The sequence below is a fragment of the Bombus pyrosoma genome, linkage group LG9, assembly GCF_014825855.1.
Source record: "Bombus pyrosoma isolate SC7728 linkage group LG9, ASM1482585v1, whole genome shotgun sequence".
Lineage (NCBI taxonomy): Eukaryota > Metazoa > Arthropoda > Insecta > Hymenoptera > Apidae > Bombus > Bombus pyrosoma.
This window is the reverse complement of record NC_057778.1, coordinates 645219-669296: the sequence shown is the minus strand read 5'-3', so window position 1 is coordinate 669296 and position 24078 is coordinate 645219. Positions and strand designations below refer to the sequence as shown.

Genomic DNA, 24078 nt, shown 5'->3' with positions numbered 1-24078 from the left:
TACAGCTTCTTTTCGGGTAGTTTTGCTACCGAAAACAACGTGACATACGTTTTACTGACAATAAAAGACATGTAAACGATACGTGTATTAGCCTGCCAGTAAAGATAAGAGATTTGCTACGTTTTTAACTTAAATAGACTATAGCTATTATGCAGGTATATGTAAGTGGTAAAGAAACGAATCGTCCCCTCTGTCCCAATGTTAAGCAGTATTTGCACTTGTAAGATATATTATGTGCATCATTCATTGTTATATAAACGAAAAACCAGTATTCTATTATTTCTTATCGCAATATGTATTTTACCTTGTAAGGTATTGTGCAATAGAAGCATAACAAATTTATGAAGAGCGATGAAATATATTGCTATATGCACATGCGTATCTGATAACACTAAGATTTTAAATGACGTGTTGCTTCATATTTTACAAAGCGGCGAACAAAAGTTCTTTAAACAGATATAATTATTTCATTGCTGATATCATGTCATTTATATTAGAATATTTAACGAGTACTTGACACCATTATTTTTCTTCCTATACGCCATTTTTCGTGAATATCTGAAAACTTTTACCGATTTGTAGTAACAGCGTGTGAATCTGCAAATTCCCATCTGATAAAGTATTTTGTCATTTTCCTATGCAACAAGCAGACCATAAACTTAAATCATTAAATGGATGAGTGGATCGCATGACAAATTCTACGAATAATTTGTCGACGTATATACATATTACGTTCTGAATTTACAACACATCGTTATATGAATAATTGAATTAATCGCGGTACTCCTTTCGCAATTCTTGTTAATTCTCGTTCTTATGTATTTCATAGAATAGAGAAACTAGGCAACGTGAAGATGAAGCGCTTTTCAAATATCCGTCCTCTCAGAATTGCTATACTTGGATATATTTTTATTGTACAATAAAACGTTGCGTAAGTCGAAAATCTTAACTTTGCAGCTTAACGAGGATTAGTGAATTTAATTACGATTTCTCTGATGTTTTATCTGTATAAGTCATATTAAATACGATAACTGAAGCCAGTAAAATTAACGGATACGAGTTAGTTCAAGATTTATCATCGCGTGACAAAGAATTATATAATATTTAAAACTAAAAAAAAAACATCTATCTTATTTCTTATAACACAGTAAACCTGCGAATAAATTAGTGGGATATCAATAAAAAATATATGTCTCCAAGGAAATTAAAGTGAATTATTATTTTTTAATAAAAAGGGATATTGTAGAAATTTTAATTGTTCCAATTTATAGTAAACGTTGATTATTTCAAATTACAGATAGACCTAAAAATTCAAAATTAATTATTCTAAATCTCGTAGATCATTCGAAGTGACTTCGAAGTGATTTGCAAATCTCGGAAAGAATAAAAAAAGTAGAATTATTTACGCAACAAGCAGGAAAAAGATCAGACAAAATACGCTTTAACATATCGTCATCTTTGAATGATGATTCTTCAACGAAATAACATATTTAGAGTGCTATAATTATTTACAAATAAATTCGCCCTACATTGATCTTCAATATACAAGAAAAAAATTAATAAATAAAATCGTTGCTGTGTGAGAGTAACAACTCGGCCATTAACTGTGTTAAATTCTATAATAAAATAGTTGATAGCCATTATCCCTTTTTTTTTTTTAATTATTATTTACAATCGTCTGGAGTACGAGGGCACCATTATCCTTTCTTTGTATATAATGTACATAAATATAATTTTAGATAAAATGCACCAAGAAATGAATTTCGACTTTCTCGAAAAAGATGAACCGTTCGTTAGTTACATATGTAAACTTTTTTATCGAGATGAAATAGGTAAACGTTTAACGAGACATAATGTTGCTAAAAGCAAATCGTGAAATTTGCAAGTCAATTCGACGAAAATAGTCCGAGCTGCCCAAGCCAGTGTGTCAAAAACATCGTTCTGCGAAATATGTATATAAAAGATGGGTTTAAAGTCTCTCTTTGTTTTTGTATCTTCAACAATGTATTTCTTAAATGGCATTGTATATGTTCCTGGTCCGTACTACGATTTTTCCTGAATCATGTGAAATTTACAGATGATGTTCATTATTCTGAGAACGGTATTCTACTCTAAGACGCGTATAAAATTAATACATCACTAATCCTATTCATTTCGATACGTCTTAGGTATATAAAATAGTAGTTGTACGGGCAATATGAGAAAATGATTTCATTTTGAACTTTAGAAATGACGGATTTTATTACAGAGTTCTAAATGACAGCACTAAATTATCGATGTATCGTATTAAGAAACTTAAAGAATGCTCGATTAATTTATAGCAGCTGAAAGTTTCGAAAAATTTTCTGTAATACTCAAAAATATTAGTGCTTTTATTTAATATTTTTTCATAATAAGATTATAAAAGATTTTGTCCTTATATTTTGCTGTATGCACAAAAATTTCAAATCGATAATTCGAATAATTTTTTATATTCCAAATATATATATCTTCGAAATAAATTTGAAAATTTGTAATGATAAAGAATTATTCATGATTATGAATACTAATAATTTCGAAAACGTATGGTTTAATTATACGTTTTAATCTATTGTGATTTTGTAAAAATGCCACCAAATTCTTTAACGACATTCATATTAATTATAATTTTATGTTCACAATATCGTCATCGTCTTTAGTTCTTATTCTGACCACTGTTGGCGGTGTAGACCTACGTTTTGTTGGGTCGGTAACGTTGAGAACGGCAATATCATGTCGTCATGTCATCGTCCAATATTATCTACATAACATAAAATGTGATCGCAATGCAATCTACCAGTCGAGATGTTATTATCGACTATACTTACCGACCTTCAGTCGGTAATATCGAAAACGAAACTAAGATGATAAATGAGTTCATGATCTGCGTATCAATGAAAGAAAGAAACAATGCACTGATTAAGTACAAAGTAGAAATAACATTATATCATTGACTAAATACAGTATAGATCTGACATTATATGAGACTTCGTGTCTTTCGAAAAAGATCGGAGTGTTTCTTACGCCCTCTTCGATTTACTCTTTTACTGTGCGCGCGAATATGAAATTTATATTCAATTCAATCGTATAAATGCATAAACATAGGGCAGGTAGTTAAAGAATTTTGTAGTAATTTATAAAATCAAAATTACAATATTAATTATGGTTAATGTCATGTCCCAGATTGGAATCAGTCGTAACTTATCGCGCCTCTACTCGCTTTACGAAAAATAGATTTCTTAGTTTAATATAAAAAGTTTCAAAAATATGTCATCTACATTTACACTTTAAGCAATATAGTAAATAAAATTTCACCTGGTACAGGCATATAATTAAACTAGACCTTCGTTTGTTGTATGTTTGTCAAAGGAAAAACAACTGTATGTTTGTTAATTTTCAGCGTAAACGTTAATTAGAAGAAGTTGTACAATCGAAACGATTATCGTTCTTTTTGATGGCAACGTAACAGAGAATAGTTCAATTGTCGGTTAACCTTTCGTTCAACGGAACAATCAACATTAGTTTACCGCCAGCTGCTTCCTAAACGTAATAGGCCAGCACGTGATAATCACACGCTTAGCATATGAGACGTATTCGTGGCTCGAAAATTTTCCTACCATTTTCCCATTCCTTCCATAGGGCTAACGTTGCAAAATATATCACCTTACAAACATTTAGTATGTATGCTGAAAGCTTCAGTATCCTTCGTCGTGAGAGACAGTTTCTTTATTAAAGCACACGACACACGATAAACTTTAACATTTTTCTATGTTTTTTATAGAGTATGTTATTGAAAAATAATTATGTATACATATATACTTAAATTAATTTTCCATATTATTTATACCGTAAGATGAACACTAATGTGTAATCGATATTGAAAACTATTTTGCTATATTTTTTATATAACATGCTAATAAAAGATAATTACATATATATCGAGCTTAATTAAAATTATTGTATCTAAAATTTTATAGAAAATTGTTGTAATTTCCATCATATTTTTGTTTTCCACTTAATACAAGGTAAATTTCCACTGAAAGTTAAGAATAAGTTTTGCTAACAAAAGAAGTTGAAATTATGTTCAAACTAAAAGGTTATTTAACACTTAGCAATCGTACTGTGATAATTAGAAAAACAAGAAATTCTGCTAATTAACCTTCAATCTTTATCAAATTTCGTTTAATTCGATATCTGAAGAGTTCAAGATATTAAACGTTAAGTGATCGGCGTCATTAAACATCAATCAAAGATGATAGATTAATTTATCAAAATATCATTGGTTCACCTGGGTAAAAGTACTTCGTCGACTCTCAACATTTTCTATGTCACCGTAACGCCTCTTAGAATAAAGTCGTATTCATTTTGATGATTACTTGTTTCTGTCTTCTTTTTATCCATTGTATTCCAATATCTCACACATGTACACACATTATGCAACATATTACATTAACTAACAGTAGAATCACAAAGAAATTAAGGACGTGTGTCTAGTTTTATTTCATCTACAGTCCACTCTACTTGGAGTTACACTCTATTAACTCTATTTTAGTAAACTATACTTTATCTCAAAAGCAAGTATCTTCATGGCATATTATTTGATACGATATTATTAGTAGTTTCTAAGAAAACCTAGATGAATGTACTTAGTAAGATAAAATTGACGTCATCGATCAAGGTAAATAAATTATTGCGTCAAGCATTAGATATTCCATCTAACAAATTAATAATTATTATGAAATATTAACATCAGAGTTAAAAGTTTTTAAACAGGTTATGTAGAGACACTCGATCAAAATAATCAATGTACAATGAAATTTATGCTTAAAACTTGTTTTAACGCTAGAAATTATTTATTCCACATAACTGTGGTAATAGTATTGTTGAAATAATATCTTCAAATACATAGTATATATATACATACATACATAGTATATATATAATTTTTCTCTGACGTATATTTTCATGCATAATATTAATATGAATACATCAATATACAAAAGGCAGGAAACGATTTTAAGATTTCTAGACTTAAGATTTAATAGTTATAAAAAGATTGCCTTGCCAATAAAACGGTACGAGTATGTCAGTGTTCCTAACTATAATTCTTTGGTTCTTCGATAATTTCGATGACATATTCGAACATTTTCAAACGTATTTTCCTTAAAATAGCAGGAAATCCCAAGTACTTACGTTCTTGGCAACAAGCTTATCGCAAGACGATATAAAAATATCATAAAACTCGAAGTTAAAATTTTTTTTGTTACGATTTGATTTATTAAAGACAAATAAAGCGCACGATAAATTAAGTGGGAGTTAATTAACGTGTTATATTCTTTGAAATTGCGCATGAAGCTACACATGACCACGTATTCTGAAATATCAAATGATAGCTGCGTCGTGAGTCCTTGGCAAACAGACGGAACACGTCTGATTGTGCACTTTACATGATTTCGGATAGAGTACTACTTATGACTTACGTACGTAGAGACTTATATGCCAAACGAAACTCTTCATGAATATTAAGTGAAAAATTTCATTTGAATTTAATTACAGAAATGTATTAAAATGAGTGCGCTCGCTATATTTTCTGCATATTAATTTCTTGTAATACAAAATATTTACTGACAGTCTACATAAATAAATTATTTAACTAACCAATATACAATATACATATGTTATATAAGTAAAGAGTTTGAATTGTATTTAACACATTTGTGTTCTTTATTCACAAATACAAGAATTCAAACAAGTAAGGCATGATGTAAGTACTTTTTTAAAAAGAATTAATTAGTATTACATATGTATATAATACATATGGTTTAATGAGTTACTCAGTATTATTTTTTTAATAAAAATAGTATATTATAATTGGAATATTATTTAAAAGCATACATTGAATATCAGAAAGAATTCTTCAAATTTAATATCTTAACCGCGCCTCTTCTGTATCTTTTATTTCACACTACTAAGACTCTCCAAGTCCTAACTTAAGTTTTGCTAAGGAATGACCTTGTACTATGGTCATGGGTCGTTGAAATCTTCCAAACGGCCGCTTTCTGTTAAAAATAAAAAACTATAGAACGCAATTAAAAAGAAGAAGTAGAAGCATCCTTGAAATCTTCGAGAGCTCTCCAAAGGAAAATTATTGCTAGCATCCTATAGCTTCCACCATAAAACATTTTCACAACTATAAAAATAACAGAGATATTTAGGTGATTCTATTTACGTGGTCGATTTGTACGATGAAATAAACGAGGTCTATGTGGAATCATCTGGATGAAATCAATGTTGAAATAGCTACATCATTATAAATGCAAACCACAAGTTTGATGTTTTCTGGCATTCGTACTTGGCTACTACTTGTTTTGTCGCCATCGATGTCGTTGTTGCCAATGTCGCGAAAAATTGTCGAAACCGGGTTTATCCACCTCTGTCTGGTCTAAATTTCGTCTGCGGAAAAAGCAGAGTTGGATCGCAACACAGTCGCACAAATTTATAACGTAATTTAGTAGTCTACTATAAAGTCTGAGAGAACTTGAACTTGTTTGTTTGGAATTCGTGTAACTTTATCTGACAAAATTTACGTAATATTGTGTATAAAATTGGAAAACTACAGAATTTATAATTATATTTAATTTGTTATCTATCTTAATTTCAGTATAGTTTGTAGAAGATTATTTTTCATGTAGTAAATTATTCGTAAACAATTTCTAAATTAAATAACAATTTCAATTCGGGCGTGATGATATTATCAACATCTTGCTTGAATGTTAATTTTGTTTTATTTCTTATCTTGTATTTTGGGTTGAGACATTTCTGGCAATAAATAATATCCCAAGTGTTTATGTTCGATCAAACATCGATAAAACGTATCCGAATATCTATCAAACTTAAATCTGACAATATAATGAGCATGATTCTCAACTCCAAGTTATGTATCGATAAATACGTAGTCGCTGAAAGCCTCATAAGTTAAATAGTACTTACATGTTATACAAAAAACAAGAACTTCGTTTATTTATGATGAAATCATTTCTTTTTAAAGAAGTTTTAGAATTATGATGATACATCTAACAAACATAAGATCATTTGAATTTCCTTGCCCAAAATTGGCACATCATGCACGGCGATCTACTTTAATTGATATTACTCATGATCGTGGATCATGACTTGATTCAATTGTCATTGGAGGTGTACTTCCTATTATTCAAATGAAAAATCGTGGGTAGTGAACAGAATTAGTTAAGTTTTTATACTCTCTAGTCATACCGCTTGCTAAAGTGATGAGAAAAATAAAATTCTACTGTAACGATATACAATGTAATCTTAATATTGCATCGATCAAAGTTCTTTTCCAAAAATAATGATAATTTGTTTAACTTAAGTTCACCTTGGTAAACATATAAATTTCATTCTATCTTAGTTTTACTTCTGATATTTTAAATTTACAACAGTTTTGATGCGCAGATATTTTCTTCGTTCGACAATGTTTAAGTGTTTATACTCGTCATTCATAAATCTTGTGGAGTTGAGCCACTGCTTTCGGATTATAGGATTTAGGATTATAGGTTACATTTTTAAATAAAAAATTCCAGAAATTGAAGCTTCTGGTGTTACTCATTACGTTGATGATTAAATGATATGATATACGAATACTTCGGGTACGGTACAAGTATAGGTGGTTTAAATTTACGCGCGCGTACCTGAAAATATTGAAGAACGTTGGGTAGGTATCGGTCCTCTTGAAAGTACTTCTTGCGCATTCAAATATAAACTCAGAAGCCAGGTCACGGCTTGAAAATAATCCTGAGCATTTAGGAAGGCAACCCATTGCTTTTAGACCGACAGAGACTTGTGACGCATATAATTCCCCTTACCTCCCTTTCCGACTATGTTCTGATTTCGATGGCACCCTTAGAAATCGTTCTATCGAATCTCAAAGACTTAATGTGCTTAAAATAATCCATTACCGTCGTTAAGAACGTAATACATTCGCGTCAATATTTCTTCTGTAAACATGATGCAATTTGATATAAGTTTTTCACTTTTTCTGCAGATGGGGGTCTAAAGGAATGTCAACTTGTTTTTCTTTTTTTTAATAAATAGCTTTAATCGACGCGGCTCGTTATTATCTACAAAAAAAGTGTTACGTTGTTGGTCACAATATCATTAGCTTAAAAGGTACTTTAATTTCAAGGTGATAATATTATATAATAGGCTTGTCTTTTTAAAATAACGTACTACAGTTATTTCTTACAAGATATTAGAAAGTAACGAGAGAAAAGATAGTTTACGGATACTTAGAAATTAAATTACTTATCACTGACGTTTTTTATTGAGGAATGATACGACCAACCATAGAAACGAAAGGAATCTAATGAGAAATACAATGAGTAAATGAAGGGATCTAATGGAGGAAAAGAATCTCTACAATAAATAATTGCTACATGTATTGGAAAGAAAGTGAAGATGGGAACGTATTTGGCATCCAGTTCTCTTTGACCTTCGTGAACTCTACGTGGTAACGCGAATTGTGATATTACTCGCGGCGCGACAGCTACCATGGTTGCATATGCGTCTGTCTCTCTACGCAGGAACTGCTATTAATTTCACTCGTTTTTATTGTTTCAGAGTCCTTGCAATTGTTGTCGCATCTTGGTGAGTGACCTTACATTAATGGGTTATTAAAAGAGTGTCTATCGTTAATCCGACGCAATTATTTCAGAGAAAGAAGTTAGCTCACGTTACAATTGCTTTTGCGATTAGCTCATGAATTAATTTATTTCACGTTTATACGTATCGAAGCTCTTTCATAGGAAAGTTCGAATTTGGAAATCCTTCTTTAATTTAATGGTCGTGTCTTTTCAATTCCCTTGAATGAATTAAAATTTTCGTGAAATCCTCTGCGAATTCAGGCAACTCGACTAAAGCGGAAAAATCTTTAAGACTAAGCATTTTGTTGAATTCGTCAATTTGGAAAATATTGGTTCGACTGTTGTACAGTGATTCATAATTGACAGAATATGTTAGCGTCTTGTTCTTTATTGAATTTATATCGGCAACGTTACAATCAGTGCGTTTAATGTCCCCATTAAGAACTACACACGTGTGTGTCTTTTAATTTTTCAAAACCGTATGAATAAAGTTAGAAAATGTCGCAAAGAATGACGTCGTTATAATGTATCGATCATTGCCGCGTTTATGCAGACACGTAACGTATTTTCACACAGTCTGTTATGAATCGATTTTTAAACGATATTATTATCAGCGTCCACATCGCGCACCATTGATCCTAACCTTTTCCGGGCTATATTTTTTTAATGTTAACATTAAACGTTAAAGATGATACCGTCTGATATATCGGATGACCGAGGATGCAACCTTTTCTAATTAAATCGAAAGGCATGCGGAAAATCACAGAGAATCTTTACATAGGGTGTGGCAGCATATATGATAATACACGAGAAGTTATTCTCCATGCGAAAATACGACGGAAATTCGGAATAAGATCGTTTTCATTTGAAACTACGTTTTCGAGAAAATTAAATTTCAGCTGAAGATAGATTTATTGTGGTAATGAACTCAACTTGTAATGAAAGAAGGTATCAGACAGAAAAGCAAGGATAGTATAAATAAAGAAATTATATCCAAGAGATTGGAAATCCAAATGATGAGTTAACTTGATTCCCCGGTTAACAGTTAAGGAAAAATAAACATATAGCAGTAACCGAACTGACAAGAGAGTAAGATCTTTAGAATATGACTCACATGATGTTTCATATTATCTATTTTTCAATGAATGAGATCTATTTATACGGTTTGAAGAGGGAACGTATCTCGAGGGTGTGTTTTCGTGGAATCCTAGGATTGGTTGGTAGATCGAGGATGTTTAACCGTTAGAAGATTGAGGTCTAGCTACACTGAACAGCGAATGAGGATCTTACAATATTAAACAATTATTATTTTGTATTTTTATACTAATCTCACTGACCTTGTTATTTTTACATACTTCACAGTACAAGATAAATTTCATTTATATACATATAAATCACGAAAATATTTGAACATTTATGGAAAACTTTTATGAGCATATTATGATTGTTATAGAAAACATTGAAAAATTTTATTGCCACTGTAACGAGACACGGCCATCATAATAATAAATCATTAACAATTATAAACGTATCGATAATCATAAATTAATTTGAAGATATATATAAAAGTCATGACATTTATTAGTGATAAAATTTTTTTTGAGTTTCATATAGTACATACAATACATCTACCTAAGTTTTCCATGATAAGTGTTGTAATACTTTCTGAGTCACTTTAAACCGTAAGCAATTTCATTATCACGAATGAACTAACCATCACCTGGAAAATATATTGCACAATTAATTTCTCGATATGTTGGTATTTAATATAGTGAATACATTCGTTAGAGCAATGATCTCTATAAAACTCGATAACTGTAATTCTATTTTCGCTTAATCGCTAAACTAAGCGGCACGACGTCTGAAAATAGCTTAAGGCGGTAACTCTCCATGAAGTCGATCAATCGGTTTCTAATTGAAGAAACTTTCCGTGGTATAGCATCGAGATGCCACGAATCTAGCACGTGATATTTACGTGACGTTTGACGTCAATAAGACGGGAAATCTACGAAATTCGATCTCGAAAATTTGAATCATAAATTGGAAATGACGGGAAACGTTTAAAGTTTATGATTTATTACCCTTCGGACTGACATAACACCACAAAAAGCTAACAAACTGATTTTCACAACAATGGTTCAGCCAGATTCTATTGTACTCTCAAACTATATTTTACGAAACATTCTCAGTCAGTCAATGACCTGTATTTTTTGTATATTATAATTCTTCATATTTTCTTCAAACTCAAAAAACAAGTTATGATCGAATATCACGATTTGGTCCGAAAGTGAACCAAAGAAAGTAGTTCGCAAAGAAAGATAATTACTGCTTACTTTCGAAATATTTCTGCATCTCATATTTAAAAGATTTCTTCAAGGAGAACAAACAATTTTAAAGAATTGCAAAGATACAAATAGATAATTACATATATATTGTGTAATAATTTCTTTAAAATTCCAGTGAAATGCAAACATCAACGTCAAGCGAGTCATTCACCCTAACAAAGAAAATCAATAATAGAAAGTGATCAAGGAAAATATTAGACTTTTGTAATCAAATAATTGAGATAAACATTCGATACTATAAGAAATTGCGAAGTGTTATAAATTGTTTGAAAGAATTCGTAAAAAATGATACAGCACAATCCCTTAAATAGCAACTTGTATTGAAAATGTATGTGCGTATTTCACCGTAACGTAATGTAATAATATTTTGCTTCTCAAAGTTATTAAACGCTATTTTATGCGAGATGAGTCATCTTACCTAGGATTCCTAATATTTAGAATCTGTTTGGTAATACGTAACTCTAGCTTCTTTTTAATAAATATACGATCTTTGTTTAATTTCTAGCGATATTAAACAGAATCTGATTACGAAAAGATAAGACATAAGTGAAATTGCGCCTAGTTGTCTCACTGATTTGTCTGCTTCAATGTTCTCTGTGTACGACCTTCCTCCTCTGAGTATGGCACGAGCATAACTTTTTTTCCTTTTAGTTTCCTAGATAGGCTCGATTAACTTCCTTGTTCATGGGTTTTGAAAACTCTTTGAAAAATCCAAGGTAGACGCGCGAGATAGACAATGGAATAGCAGTTTCCTAGTTTGAGTCATACGCTTACGCACAAAGCGTTTTCCTAGCACATAATTTTAATATACTCACGAGCTGAAAAAGATTAATTTAAAGAGAACAAATGAGAGAATATGAAAATATTTCTTACAAATTTTGTAAGCCTTGAATCGGGACTTGAGTTTGTAAAATAAAAATATCTTGAATATTTTTGTATTGCAAAAATGATTTTAGGAGTACAGTAGAAAACTGATTAAAGATAGTGTTTTAAAATTAAAACAAAAAAGAAAGCAAAGTTCATGATACGTAATAAATAATAGAGATAAAAATTTATTTGCGAGAGTAATTTTTATACAACTAAGAATTGATAATTTTGACGGCTTGTTATTTTGAATTACAACATATTGTACTTCAATTTGAACAAACTCTAGATATTAGTATACAAAATATTTGACGCGAAATGGTCACTATGTTTCTGATCCCTGTGATGTATATTATTGACTAAAAATTTTGAATATATTACTTTTTTCGGTAAACTTCAGAACCGAATAACTTTTCAATTAAATATCAAATTAATTAAAAAAAATTGAAACTAATTGTTACAAATATCCTGTAATTATTCTTGAAGGAAAGTACAAGTTAAATTTCACAATTATGATTAGGCTTCTTGATAATTAAACTTATGTTAACCTTACGTTATCTCGTTCCACTCTTACTTTAGTACAGCAAATAAAACTATCGTAATAGCGTGATATTATATAATAGCTGAACTAAAAATACGTAAAGACGTGACATTAATACTTAAATTAACATTAAATTCAGACATGTGCAATATATTTGAATAAACAATAAGCAAAAATGGCATCAGATACATCGACCGTAACAGATGGAGAAAAATTTTCAATTCAAATTAAGCCAAAGTTGAGAATTAAGAGACTTTTTACTATTATTATAACAATTTATAAATCTATGACTGTGTAGGGGGATAAAACGATTTTATCGAGAGAGATTATATCCATTATAGAAATAAACTTGTTTAATAAGTAATCAATAGTAACAGAGTAGAAAATGAAAGATAGAAAACGGAGAATTAAAATAATTTCAAGTCCTTAACATTACCAACTTTGTATGTACATAATCAGAATGAAAGTTTATCTAATTAATTCTATATACTTTTTCTTAATTTTTAAAATTTAACTACCTTACGAACGGTGTCGAGCGTAAGTTAACACAACTTTTGCTCCTTCCTCTTTTTCTTTTTGACAAATAAATGTCTTTGAATCATTGTAATTTTTCGAACGGTTCCTGGTGTATACTTTGAATCTTGGCCAATAAGCGTCTTTATGGCGCGAAAGAGTTATACATTTGCGTCAGAAGGTTCCTTCGCGCTGCGGATAAATGGTTCTAAACTGTTCACGTTCAGGCTGGTTGAAATAGCGTTGTTTACACCCAACGATCTGCTGAATACAAAGGGGCATCTGCTCTCGATAATCTTGCTCTTAAATTCGCGTTAGTTGTCAAGCAACGGTACTTACATATGCAAATTGCAATATGTTTCAATATAAATTATATACACGTACGTATTTCATCACGTGTTGACAACAAATGTGCGTCTTCATCGTCATAAAACACTTGTCAAGACTCGAATATTGTGTCAAACTGAGACGATCATGGAAATAATAATCACTTCATTGTCTTATTATCTTAATTGTTTCTACATATTGTTAACTCTTTCTAAAGATGATCAGGTAATCAATTGAAAATTGATGAAACGGTCTATGCTTTTAAGTTTTTAAAAATGATTCATCATTCAATGTTATAGAATATAAAATAACAAATTCTCTTTATGATCTCTCTCGGTATAAACTCGTTGATTCAATTATTTACTTTAGTTTAACTTAATTCATAATCATGGTTGAAGGAGAATTTAATATGAAAATTAAAATATATTCACTTATAATGATAGAAAGATTATAGCAAGAAGATAGATAATAAAAAAAGAAAGAATCTGGGATTATAAATAGACATATAATCTTTTCTATTTTTATCAGCTTTTTAAAAATTGTTGCAATTTTATATTACGTTCATGTTAAGTACAAGGACAGAAATGCAAATAAAGTTATTTATAGGCTTTCTATCTGCTAACCGCTTAATCCCAGATAAAATGGCCTCATCATTTCAATGAAAATAACCAGTCACTGTAATTACTCGGTTATAAATAAGAATAAACCAAACTTCCAGATGGAAATTAGTACACGCAGACAGATATTACATGTCGAACTGATTAAATCACAATAAAAATAGGATATAAATACACAGTAAACCTCTTCTTTAGAGAATACAATTTACGCCTGTTGTTACGATTATAGCATTAGAAATTTATGCGTTGAAAGATGTAAAAATAGAATTTTCTTTCTACGACCATATGTATAAAAAGAAATGTTGTTCTTTAATATTGGATTGTTGAGAAGTTTATAACAAAGCTTAAAGAAAATTTGAAGACGAAACATTCTATTTATAATAAATATACGCAATTTGTTTCCATGAAGATTCAAAAACTTTAATCGAAAAGTCCTTCGCATTTTTGAATGATAAATTCCTTCAAATAATTTTATAATAGCTATTTACTAGACAGTATCTATTAATATAAAAATATTTTGATCAAAAATTAAAATGAATGATGTACTATACTTTTTCGTCTGATCAATTTCATACGTTTTTAATTACTGAGTTTATTGGATGATCAATGGCGAAGGTTCAGAGAAATGTAGATTATCCGATCATAACGAATAATCTTTCAAATCCATCAAATACAGAATAAAAGTTAATACCGACAGCTACAAAGATTGCTATATTTCTGTGACCAACTCAATATCATCGGTAGCAGGACAGAGCTACTTCTCCTATTAAGTGAAAAGAAAGCTTCCCATTCGAATGATCTGGCTTTGTTTTGAATGATTTAATACGTGCTAAATGTTATCATAATCCTTGCTTACCCTTATCACTCTAAGAATCGAAAGATAGAAAGATCAATAACATTTAATAGCTATTAGAAATAAGAGATACGGAATGGAATTACTTTTAAATCGTACTAAATGGCGAAATAGCCTTTCCGATACATTGTATTAAATGTCGATCGAAAATATTTGCATTGATCCATCACTAATTCGTCACTGTCAGATTCCCGCGCATTTCTCTAGATTAATTTATTCTCTCTCAAAAAAAGCCTTCTTTATGGATTATTGTTTGCCAGAGGACGTTTGTCCTTTCAGTAAAACATATATACAGCGATGTATTATAATGACATTAATCGCGTATAGTTATGAATTACTACATTGTTTGCGACGATCTGGTGGTTATATATTGAATACACTCATTAATTAGTATCAAAGGCATACATTCTTTAAGTCTACCGTAGCTTACCACCTAGTTTACCATAACAGAAATAAGTTAACTTACACTAGTTCGTATCAAAATTCATTTTCAGAAGGCAGAGTTTGGCGAATGGGTTTCTAAAGTTGACATTTTTCTACCATCTATATTTTTCTTAAAAGGAAATATTAAAGAACTATTAAGAGAATTATTTATGAACATGGGAAAATAAAGTGCTTGCAGAATGCAGCTGCGTCAAGCTATAAAAAAAATCTTCCTCGTCGGGGAAGGTTAACCATTTTTATAACTCCTGTGGTTGAGTTGTGTCGATCGATAAATCCGTTGACATTCAAGTATAATGCAGACATTTTATACCGTTACTGTATACTTTTAATTTTTTTGTATTTGTTTAGACTATCTAAAGAATGTATTAGATATACCAATATCGTAAAAAAATGTTCTATGCACATAAAATAAACATGTGTGATATAAAAGTTATTAATAGCTTCCATAAATTATTATAAAAGTTATAAGAAACGTATCGTTATCTATTACAAATATTTATGAATAGACTCGTGTCTGCAAAACGTCTACAATTTTAATTGTTTTTCGTGTTTATAAACAATGACACGCTTTACTTAGTATCAATTCTACTGTTCCTCACTAGTGGATTGAATCATCAGAATATATTTGTAGTAGCACGGTACAGTAATCATGAATACACAGACGGTAGTGTTTGCCTTAGATGTAGCTGACAGTAATGCCATACTTGCAACTGGTAATATAGGTAATGTATGCTGAAGATAATGAAACTCCTTTCCAATCAAAAGACTGAATTATGAAAATATTTGTAAAATAGATTCATGATAATATTATATTTCAAATAATTTCAGAGATAGCTTTGATGAAGCAGTGTAATAGATTTCTTAGATCCGTTAGGACCCATTAGGACCGTTAGGATCCTTGCAACTTAGAAATTTTCGTTGAAAGATGCTTAATACGTACACTCTACATAAATCCCCTAAATCTTACTATCCGATTTTCTATACGTCCTAAAACTATTATACAGCACAAGTTCCTCAACCTTAGTCCTAAGCCTATATCATAGAAATAGAAATTTGTTCGAAATGGTTAACTGGTGATCCTAAATTATATACCAATAACTTTCAACTTCGACTTAACGTCCACCTTCTTAAAATAGACTTTCTCACCTCTGATGAAAACAATACCTCAAACTACTACACAGGTTGAGGCAGGTAAAATTTTGTTTCGGAGAAGACAGGTAGGTAATTTGTCAGACGACCTTTAACAAGAGGGAAGAACTTTTCCCAATCTGTGTGTGCACTCCATCTACACATGCTAACACCCTTGTTAGTGAATGCTAGAAAGGAAAATTACCTATAACATCAATTAGGAAGCCCTGATACAAAGCAGAAACTCGAGGTTGAGACACTAAGAGACATACTTATTGTTATATGCTTAACCATGTACCTAAATACTTGCCGCGTAGAAGCGATACTAGCCGACGATAATTTATTGCTAGCTATTTGAAAATGATACGAATGTGTCAATTGGTATCTGTCGTATCGTAAGAATCTTTTTCAACAACAAAGTAACGATGGAAAAGTCTGCGACTTAGTTCCTAATTAGTTGCAAGCTAATCCCCTACTCAAAGATATAATAAATACTTAGACTAGAGGTTAAAGATCAATTTAGCTAGATAACAGGATTTCAAAAACTCTGAATTCAATGTACGCTTAACAAGATTTTTTTTTTTTACAAATCCTTAGTATATTTGAGAATATAACTCTATCAAAAATACGAGTCATCTATAAGTACCGGGATCTTTAGATTAAGATCTTAAGATTATAAGTATATAATTCCTGTTTTCATCGACCATGTACCTATATACATCAAGTAAAGTTACAATAACTAAGTTTAATTTTTATGAATAAACGACGTCATTACTTAAAACGTTATAAAAATCTAACGTCATATAAATTTGACGTCATATACAACGTTATAATATGTGTATTGATTTATAATACCGAGACAGCTTTCGAAGGGTAACATCCAGGGATGAATGAACATCGCAGGTCATTCTGACGAACGATACAATGATGTCATAAAAGTATAGTTTTATTTCAGGATACATGCAACCCTTGTAGTATATAAGAAATGAAATGAGATTGTGCAAAATAATGAAATACTATGGGAATGAGAAGTTAAATAAAATACAAAGGAATCTGTTTTTAGTTTTCAACAATAATAAAGATAAATGCATTTGTTAATTAAAAAAGCAGCGACACTCACTAAATTATCATTCTATCCATTGTATTCATACGATTAGATATTTCGAACGTACTAATAATGAAATATAATTATTTTTATTTATGCAGATCCTCCTGTCGACAGCGTGTACATGATATGTGGCGTATTGATCGCTTTGCTATTAGTCGGCGTTATCATCGTTCTCCTTGCTGTAACGATCAGGTAATAAAACATATACTAATATTTTAAAGAACATTTAACACCTTAGAATACGACAACGTAAGTATTTTGCATTTTCCAAAACATTTTCTAAACCTCTTAGAGTTTATTAATACATATGATATATCACAATAATATACGTATATTGTAAATGATTACTAAACGGTATTTGAATATCTTGTAGTATGTTATGTACAAAAAAAAGACTAATCTTTTACATCTAGTAATTTAGTCTTCGATACAAAAATAAAATATATATAACAGTTACGTATATTGGTACAACGGCTTCGAGAGCTTCTTTGGAAAACACACAATATGAAAAATGGATGAGAAGGATAACAAACGTTATAATAAATCAGTGGAGCGAAGTTGTAAACTATAAAAAAGGCCAACAGAGGAAGAAGGAAAATAGAGAACGCATAAAATATTAAAAATAGAAAGTACACAATTGGATATAGTTCAACAGTCCTTTCAAGCATTAATCGCGTGTTATTGAACATGCATCAACAAATAGCGTGTATTCATCAACTAAAACTCTATCCAATTAAGGTCATCTCTCTGTTTCTCTGTCTCGCACGTTCGCCACCAAGAAACGATATACTTACGTAGTTCGTATTGCTGTCGAATGCAAACATGTGTATAACTGCGTTGTAGTGTCGGCGTAAATTTATCAAGAAGAAAGCAACGCCGTGTATGATGCATATATCGCGATACGTGTACAAAACTTAATTAAATAACGTGATTAAAACTCGTTAAACGTTAATGACCAAGGAAATGAATGTATTATCGTGCAAGGTGATCCACCTTAGAAATTAAATGTATAAATGTTTTTTTTTATTTGAAATTAAAAGAAAATGAAGTCGGTTGCTAACCATAAGTACAATTTCTTTCTATAAGGCAATTCGTTTGTAATAGCTTCCTGGAATATGGGATTTCAATCGAAAACGTTTTAATAAATTCGAACGAAGATATTAAAGCGATGCTTGTCGTATCAATACTCAATTCGTGCATTCTTTAGTAACACTATCTATAGTTAGACTTTGACTTCAAAAGTAAAACTAAGCATAACAATGCTAATTATTCAATGAAATTTCTGATAACGTATGAATAGCCTGTATTTTACATTTCGTAGCGTGAATCAGGGTTTTCATTTGAAAATCTGACTCACACAATTCAACATTATTACAAATGATTTCGGAACGAGCGAATTATCGTGACTTAACGTACTTCGCATATAATTAATTAGCTATTTAGATCGGAATATCTTGTGCGCTATTAATAATGCGAAGTAATGTGTGCGGGTAAAGTGAGTTTACAATAAAATTGCAGCAAAATATTAAACATTATCCAATTTTTATAAAAATGCATAACTAACTCATTAGCAATCAAACCCTATCATATTTTTCAAATAATCAAAATGACGTTAATAACAGTTAATATGTCATTAACTGTCCTTATAACATGAAATAATTGCGCATTAGACGTACCAGATGCCGTAATAATATGATCGTTGGTCGCGTGCTTTAACAGGAATCGGAAATTCGTGAATCACGTGCAGACTCGCGTGGATGAAATGTGGAAATCTGATAATCTGTAAGAGAATTTCGCTTTAAATCCCAATAAAGGATTTTATCTTGGATTTATCCGACTGTAAGTTTTCCTGTCCAACAGCATTGTGATCGAGATTAGACGGAAAGGTTTCTCCATGTATCCAGACTGCAGTCGATAAAAATATTTTTCTTCGTATTTTCGCTAGTTTCACTTGAACAAATTCAATCTCGAGATTAGAATCCAGGAACTTCATTGCGATACGCTTTCGTTGAAAATTTTCTCTGTGCCTGTGATAGTAAAGCAACTTTTATTATCTCTCTCTTTATCTGGACAACAATGATGTGTGTAGCTTGTGTAAAGATGTTCATCTGTTTTATTGTTGATAGTATAAAGTGTTCCTGTTCCTATATGTTGTCCCGTAATTAAGTAAATGAAATTTTTATCGAAATTTGTCATCCTTATAAACAGTATGTGTGTACATACTATATACTGACAAATGCCATAAGATGTACGAAAAGTAATTTCCGGTTAGATAAACGCGAACAAATTGGAAGTGATCAAAGATGTTACATTCAATATAACAGAGAGTTTGAGCGAAACATTCATCACAATGTTCAATTTTCACAAAGATTGAAAATTAATCCTATTGCAAAAATCAATTTATCATTTTCTTTACCATGTTATGTAATTTTTTTAGTATTTCTAATCTTTTATATTAAAATTATCTTTTATATTATATTATATAAATTATTATATTATATCTTTTATATTATAATTATTATATCAAATTTTATATTATTAAATTATTTATATTAAAATTAATTATAAAAATTAATTATTAATTGCATTAATTGTTTATTTTTAACTACAGCTTTTATACAGTAAACTTTATAAATAAAGTTAATAAGAAGTGTTTACTATTATACGTGTTCGTATACTTACGTATGAATATGACAAACAACTCGCGATACAATGACTGAAGAAATGTCAAGTCCGCGCAGTAATACCACTAATAAAAAGAGTTTATCATTATCGACGTCAGTAACATTTAAAAACAAACTAACTGTTCTCTATAAACAAGGGCAAAATAAACATGTTTTGTAGCTTTTATGACATGCGCAGTAGGATCTGTTCACTGATTTTAACCGATTGACTCATTTTACAGTTTCTCACGGTTATTAGATCTTCTATGAAACAATGTTACGTATATCCGTTAATTAACATAAAATACGCACGTTAGAAGTTATCATTCGTTAAACATTTGTTAAATTCATTTAAATATTCAATGACTTCGCACATAGAGGATATGGTATAATTAGCGGGTGTTTTGTAACATGAAAAAATATATCTTTAAAGAATTTTAATGTTAATTTTGATGTTTGCTAACAAAACTGCGTTTAACCGTTTCCATTGATGAATTCCAGTGTGTATTATTCCTCCAGAGAATTTTTCCAAGTTAATTAAATTAGATACTTAAAATATATAATTTGTCTTATTATATTAAGCTAATCTCATTATTGCCCATTGACACAATTAGCACAGTTTCACAAAGAACGTGTAAGAGAGTTTTGTTTTATCTTTCACCCATTATCAAAGTGAAAACATTGTTTCATCATGTGAATATAATAATTCGAATTATATTAGTATCGAATTGCAGCGAAACTTTATTTTCAAAATATAAATCTGCTATGAATTTTCTTTCCTATTATTTTGCTTATTATTTTGCTAGTTTTCAGTTTGAAGTTTATCTAAGGCATCGCGAAAATAGGTCTAAATTTGAATTAGGAGCATAACTTTCGCTAGTGCAGTAAAAGCGCACTTTTATTGAATAGAAATGAAACTCAATATATGTATCAAATCAGTCATTCAGTGGAAAGTGTGTATATCATTTAAGACAGAACGTGCTTGTCGAATAAAAGCAAAATGAAAAATGGAATTAGCTACCTGCTAAGTGTCATACGCATTGTCCACTTTTCATCTTTGTTTCTATTCATACTTAATATCACACTACATATGATGCTTCCAACATTTGAAATTTTCTAAATACACATTGATACATTCTATAATTTGTTGAAATTTCAAAGAAACATATAAATTTTATTTATCAATCTTTTATTTATAAATAGAAGTCAAGCTATAAAGTCCAAAATTTACTTAAAACGCTTATATCAGAACTTATCCATCAGATTTCTATGTTGAGTGTTTTACTCAGAAAAATTCGTATTTTATTTTCTATATAAAATATTATTCATTACAGGAACACGCGTAATTCGCATATTTATATAATGATTTAATGATGGACAGCACGTGAATTTCCAATTATAAGGTACTACAAAGATATGCTACAATATCAATCATCTTGTTCATGATAATGATAGGATGAGTCAAGTTTTATCATGACGACAGGAAAGATTGGACTACATGTACAAATGATAGCAAACCGACATAAAAAGAAAAAGAAATTTAACATTTACAAATATGTAATTATTACACATCCGTTTATACAGATGACTAATTGAATATCGATTTCATAAAACTGTACAAACTATACACTTAACTTTTAATTACATTGGTATAGAATAACGTACATGTACACGTAATGTATGTAGTAACATTTTACAAACATATATTTATTACTAGACTACAGATGTTTATGCATTTATGGGATATTTAAACATGCAAAAATGTACAGATGTAGGAATTATTCAAAGTGAAGTATTTGTTATAATTAGTCTGCGAATATTTGTGCAAATCCACATTTTTATGAGCGCAACTAAAGGAATGAAACGTAAGCAGAGATTTGTTTCACTTTCACTGATACGTTCATTCCATACATTTTTGCATCTTGAAATTCTACATGAATGCATAAAAATTCACGGTCTAGTTGCTATTTGGATATTTGGATGATGAAGCAAATCTCTATTTAGCTTCCACTTCTTTGATTTTGTTCACAGAAATATGAGTTTGAATAAAAATTCGTAGTCTATTAATTATTATAATAATTTATAAATATGTATCTTAATTCTATTTTAAAGAGGTAATCTTATGATATACACCTGTTTTCTGACTTTTAAAGCTACTTTTTAATATAGCGACGAATAAGGTGGTCACAACGACCATGAACCGGATTAGGTAAATGTAAATACACTTATTATCGATTTAGTTAGTTTTGTAATGTAGTCGCAAGTAACAATCTATGTACACGCCCAGGAGACAAGAATAGATACTAATTAAATAGAGCACGCGAATACACCCATCAAACTACCCCTGCTTTGTCTAGACACGCGTCTACTTAAGTAGTGTCAGGTTAAATTTCAACATTAGCCAAACAGACCACATTAATGGCCTAAAATGTATAAGCGAACCATTCGTGTGGATTGCTAAAAAATTGTTTGCCGCTCCTTAATGAGGAACATATTCGTCAAAAGGATCAAAAGATAAAATCAAGGCATACAAGACATGGTCAATACTTCCCCGTAACAATAAAAATATCACATACGAGCTTTTTTTAGAACAATTCTTGGAATGAACAACAATATAGATGTTTATTATGTGTGTTCATCAACCTGTTGACAAGAACATACGAGTTAACTCGATAACTCCCTATTCTTTATATACAGTTTTGTTTTCTTGCAAATAGATTATATCACATTTATTTTATTTCTACTATTAATTTGTAATTTCATAGTAACAAAAAGTTTTTTTTTTGAAGATGAATTGTTTAACAAATTAATTATTTATGAAATATAATTGGAACTTTCCCACTTTATTTTAAATACGTAGAATCAATATAACAGATTAGTGGATCGAGATATATGAACTCCTATTCAGATTCATAAACATTTGTTCAAAGACTTCGATTGACAAAACACAAAATTGTATGCAACATTTATGGCAATATGGATCTTGATAATTATCATTAATTTTATATTACTTGATGTAATAATTCAGCATAAAAGGTAGGATAATAGTAAAGCGTTTGAGAATTTATTATCAAAAGATATAAATCGTTCATTTTAAAGAGGAAAATCCAAATTTTGGTATCTTTCATTATACAAGGTGATTTATTCGATAAATTTGAATTATTTATAGGCTATATATCGTGCAATGTTACACAAGACAAAACAAAACAAAATTTATGTGATTTCAAGGAGGACACGTGCTTTTCTCTATACCGTATTGTGTGAGCGAATGTGTTGCCAAGATCAACTTAAATGAAACGCTATATTTTTTCGGAAATTCAAAAGAACATTATCTAATATAAATATATTAAAATACAGTACATCTAAAGCATATATTTAAGCAAACAATTAGTTAACATAAAAATGTTACTAAAAATCATCATTTTCATCAAATTAACTACGAATGCATTTTGTAACCTCTCGAACCGCATTAAAACACGCGTATTTAGCATTTACAAATCATATGTAATTTATCTTATATAACTATAAAAATTAACAACATTATCTAAAATAAAATTTTCATCGCAAAACTCTCAATAAACATTCGCTGTTAACATGATATACCGTCAAAATATTGAATACGAGCAAAACAAAAACAATCATTGCATCGTATATCATTTTATCATTTTTAACATGCAAATATTATTGTATATGTTGCTTACATATCAAACAATTTATAATTAATTAAAAGTTGATAAGTTATCTTGTATATTCAAAAGAAAATGAATAATTGAAATTTTATTAATAGAAATGGATCTAAATATAATTAAATGAAATATAAATATAGAAGTAAACACTTTGAAGATCTATCAATAACAATTAAGAATATATTACTTATAATAATAAAAACTTCGACTTTCGGGATTCGTTTCGCACGATAATCGACACAAGTACAAAATGTGGTTCCAGTAAAGTGTTGAAAACGTTATGCAATATTTCCTACTTACTATATATAAAAAGA

The 24078-nt window shown here is 30.0% G+C and overlaps 1 protein-coding gene and 1 long non-coding RNA gene across 6 annotated transcripts in view; one reads left to right on the top strand and one right to left on the bottom strand.

Annotated features, from left to right (window-relative positions):
• LOC122571234 overlaps positions 1 to 24078 on the top strand; it is a 66752-nt gene that overhangs the window by 33707 nt on the left and 8967 nt on the right. For 3 of the 5 annotated variants that reach the window (XM_043734749.1, XM_043734753.1, XM_043734752.1), the window contains one exon: positions 17514 to 17607. In XM_043734749.1, coding sequence (XP_043590684.1) covers positions 17514 to 17607 — 94 coding nt within the window. Of the gene's footprint in view, positions 1 to 8652; positions 8680 to 17513; positions 17608 to 24078 lie in introns of all 5 variants that reach the window. The other 2 variants (XM_043734748.1, XM_043734750.1) reach the window with 1 other exon arrangement.
• On the bottom strand, positions 5859 to 7847 carry LOC122571236. Its single transcript, XR_006317992.1, has 2 exons — positions 7725 to 7847; positions 5859 to 6471 (listed from the first exon to the last, which is right to left on the bottom strand). It is a non-coding gene; the product is annotated as an uncharacterized LOC122571236 (long non-coding RNA).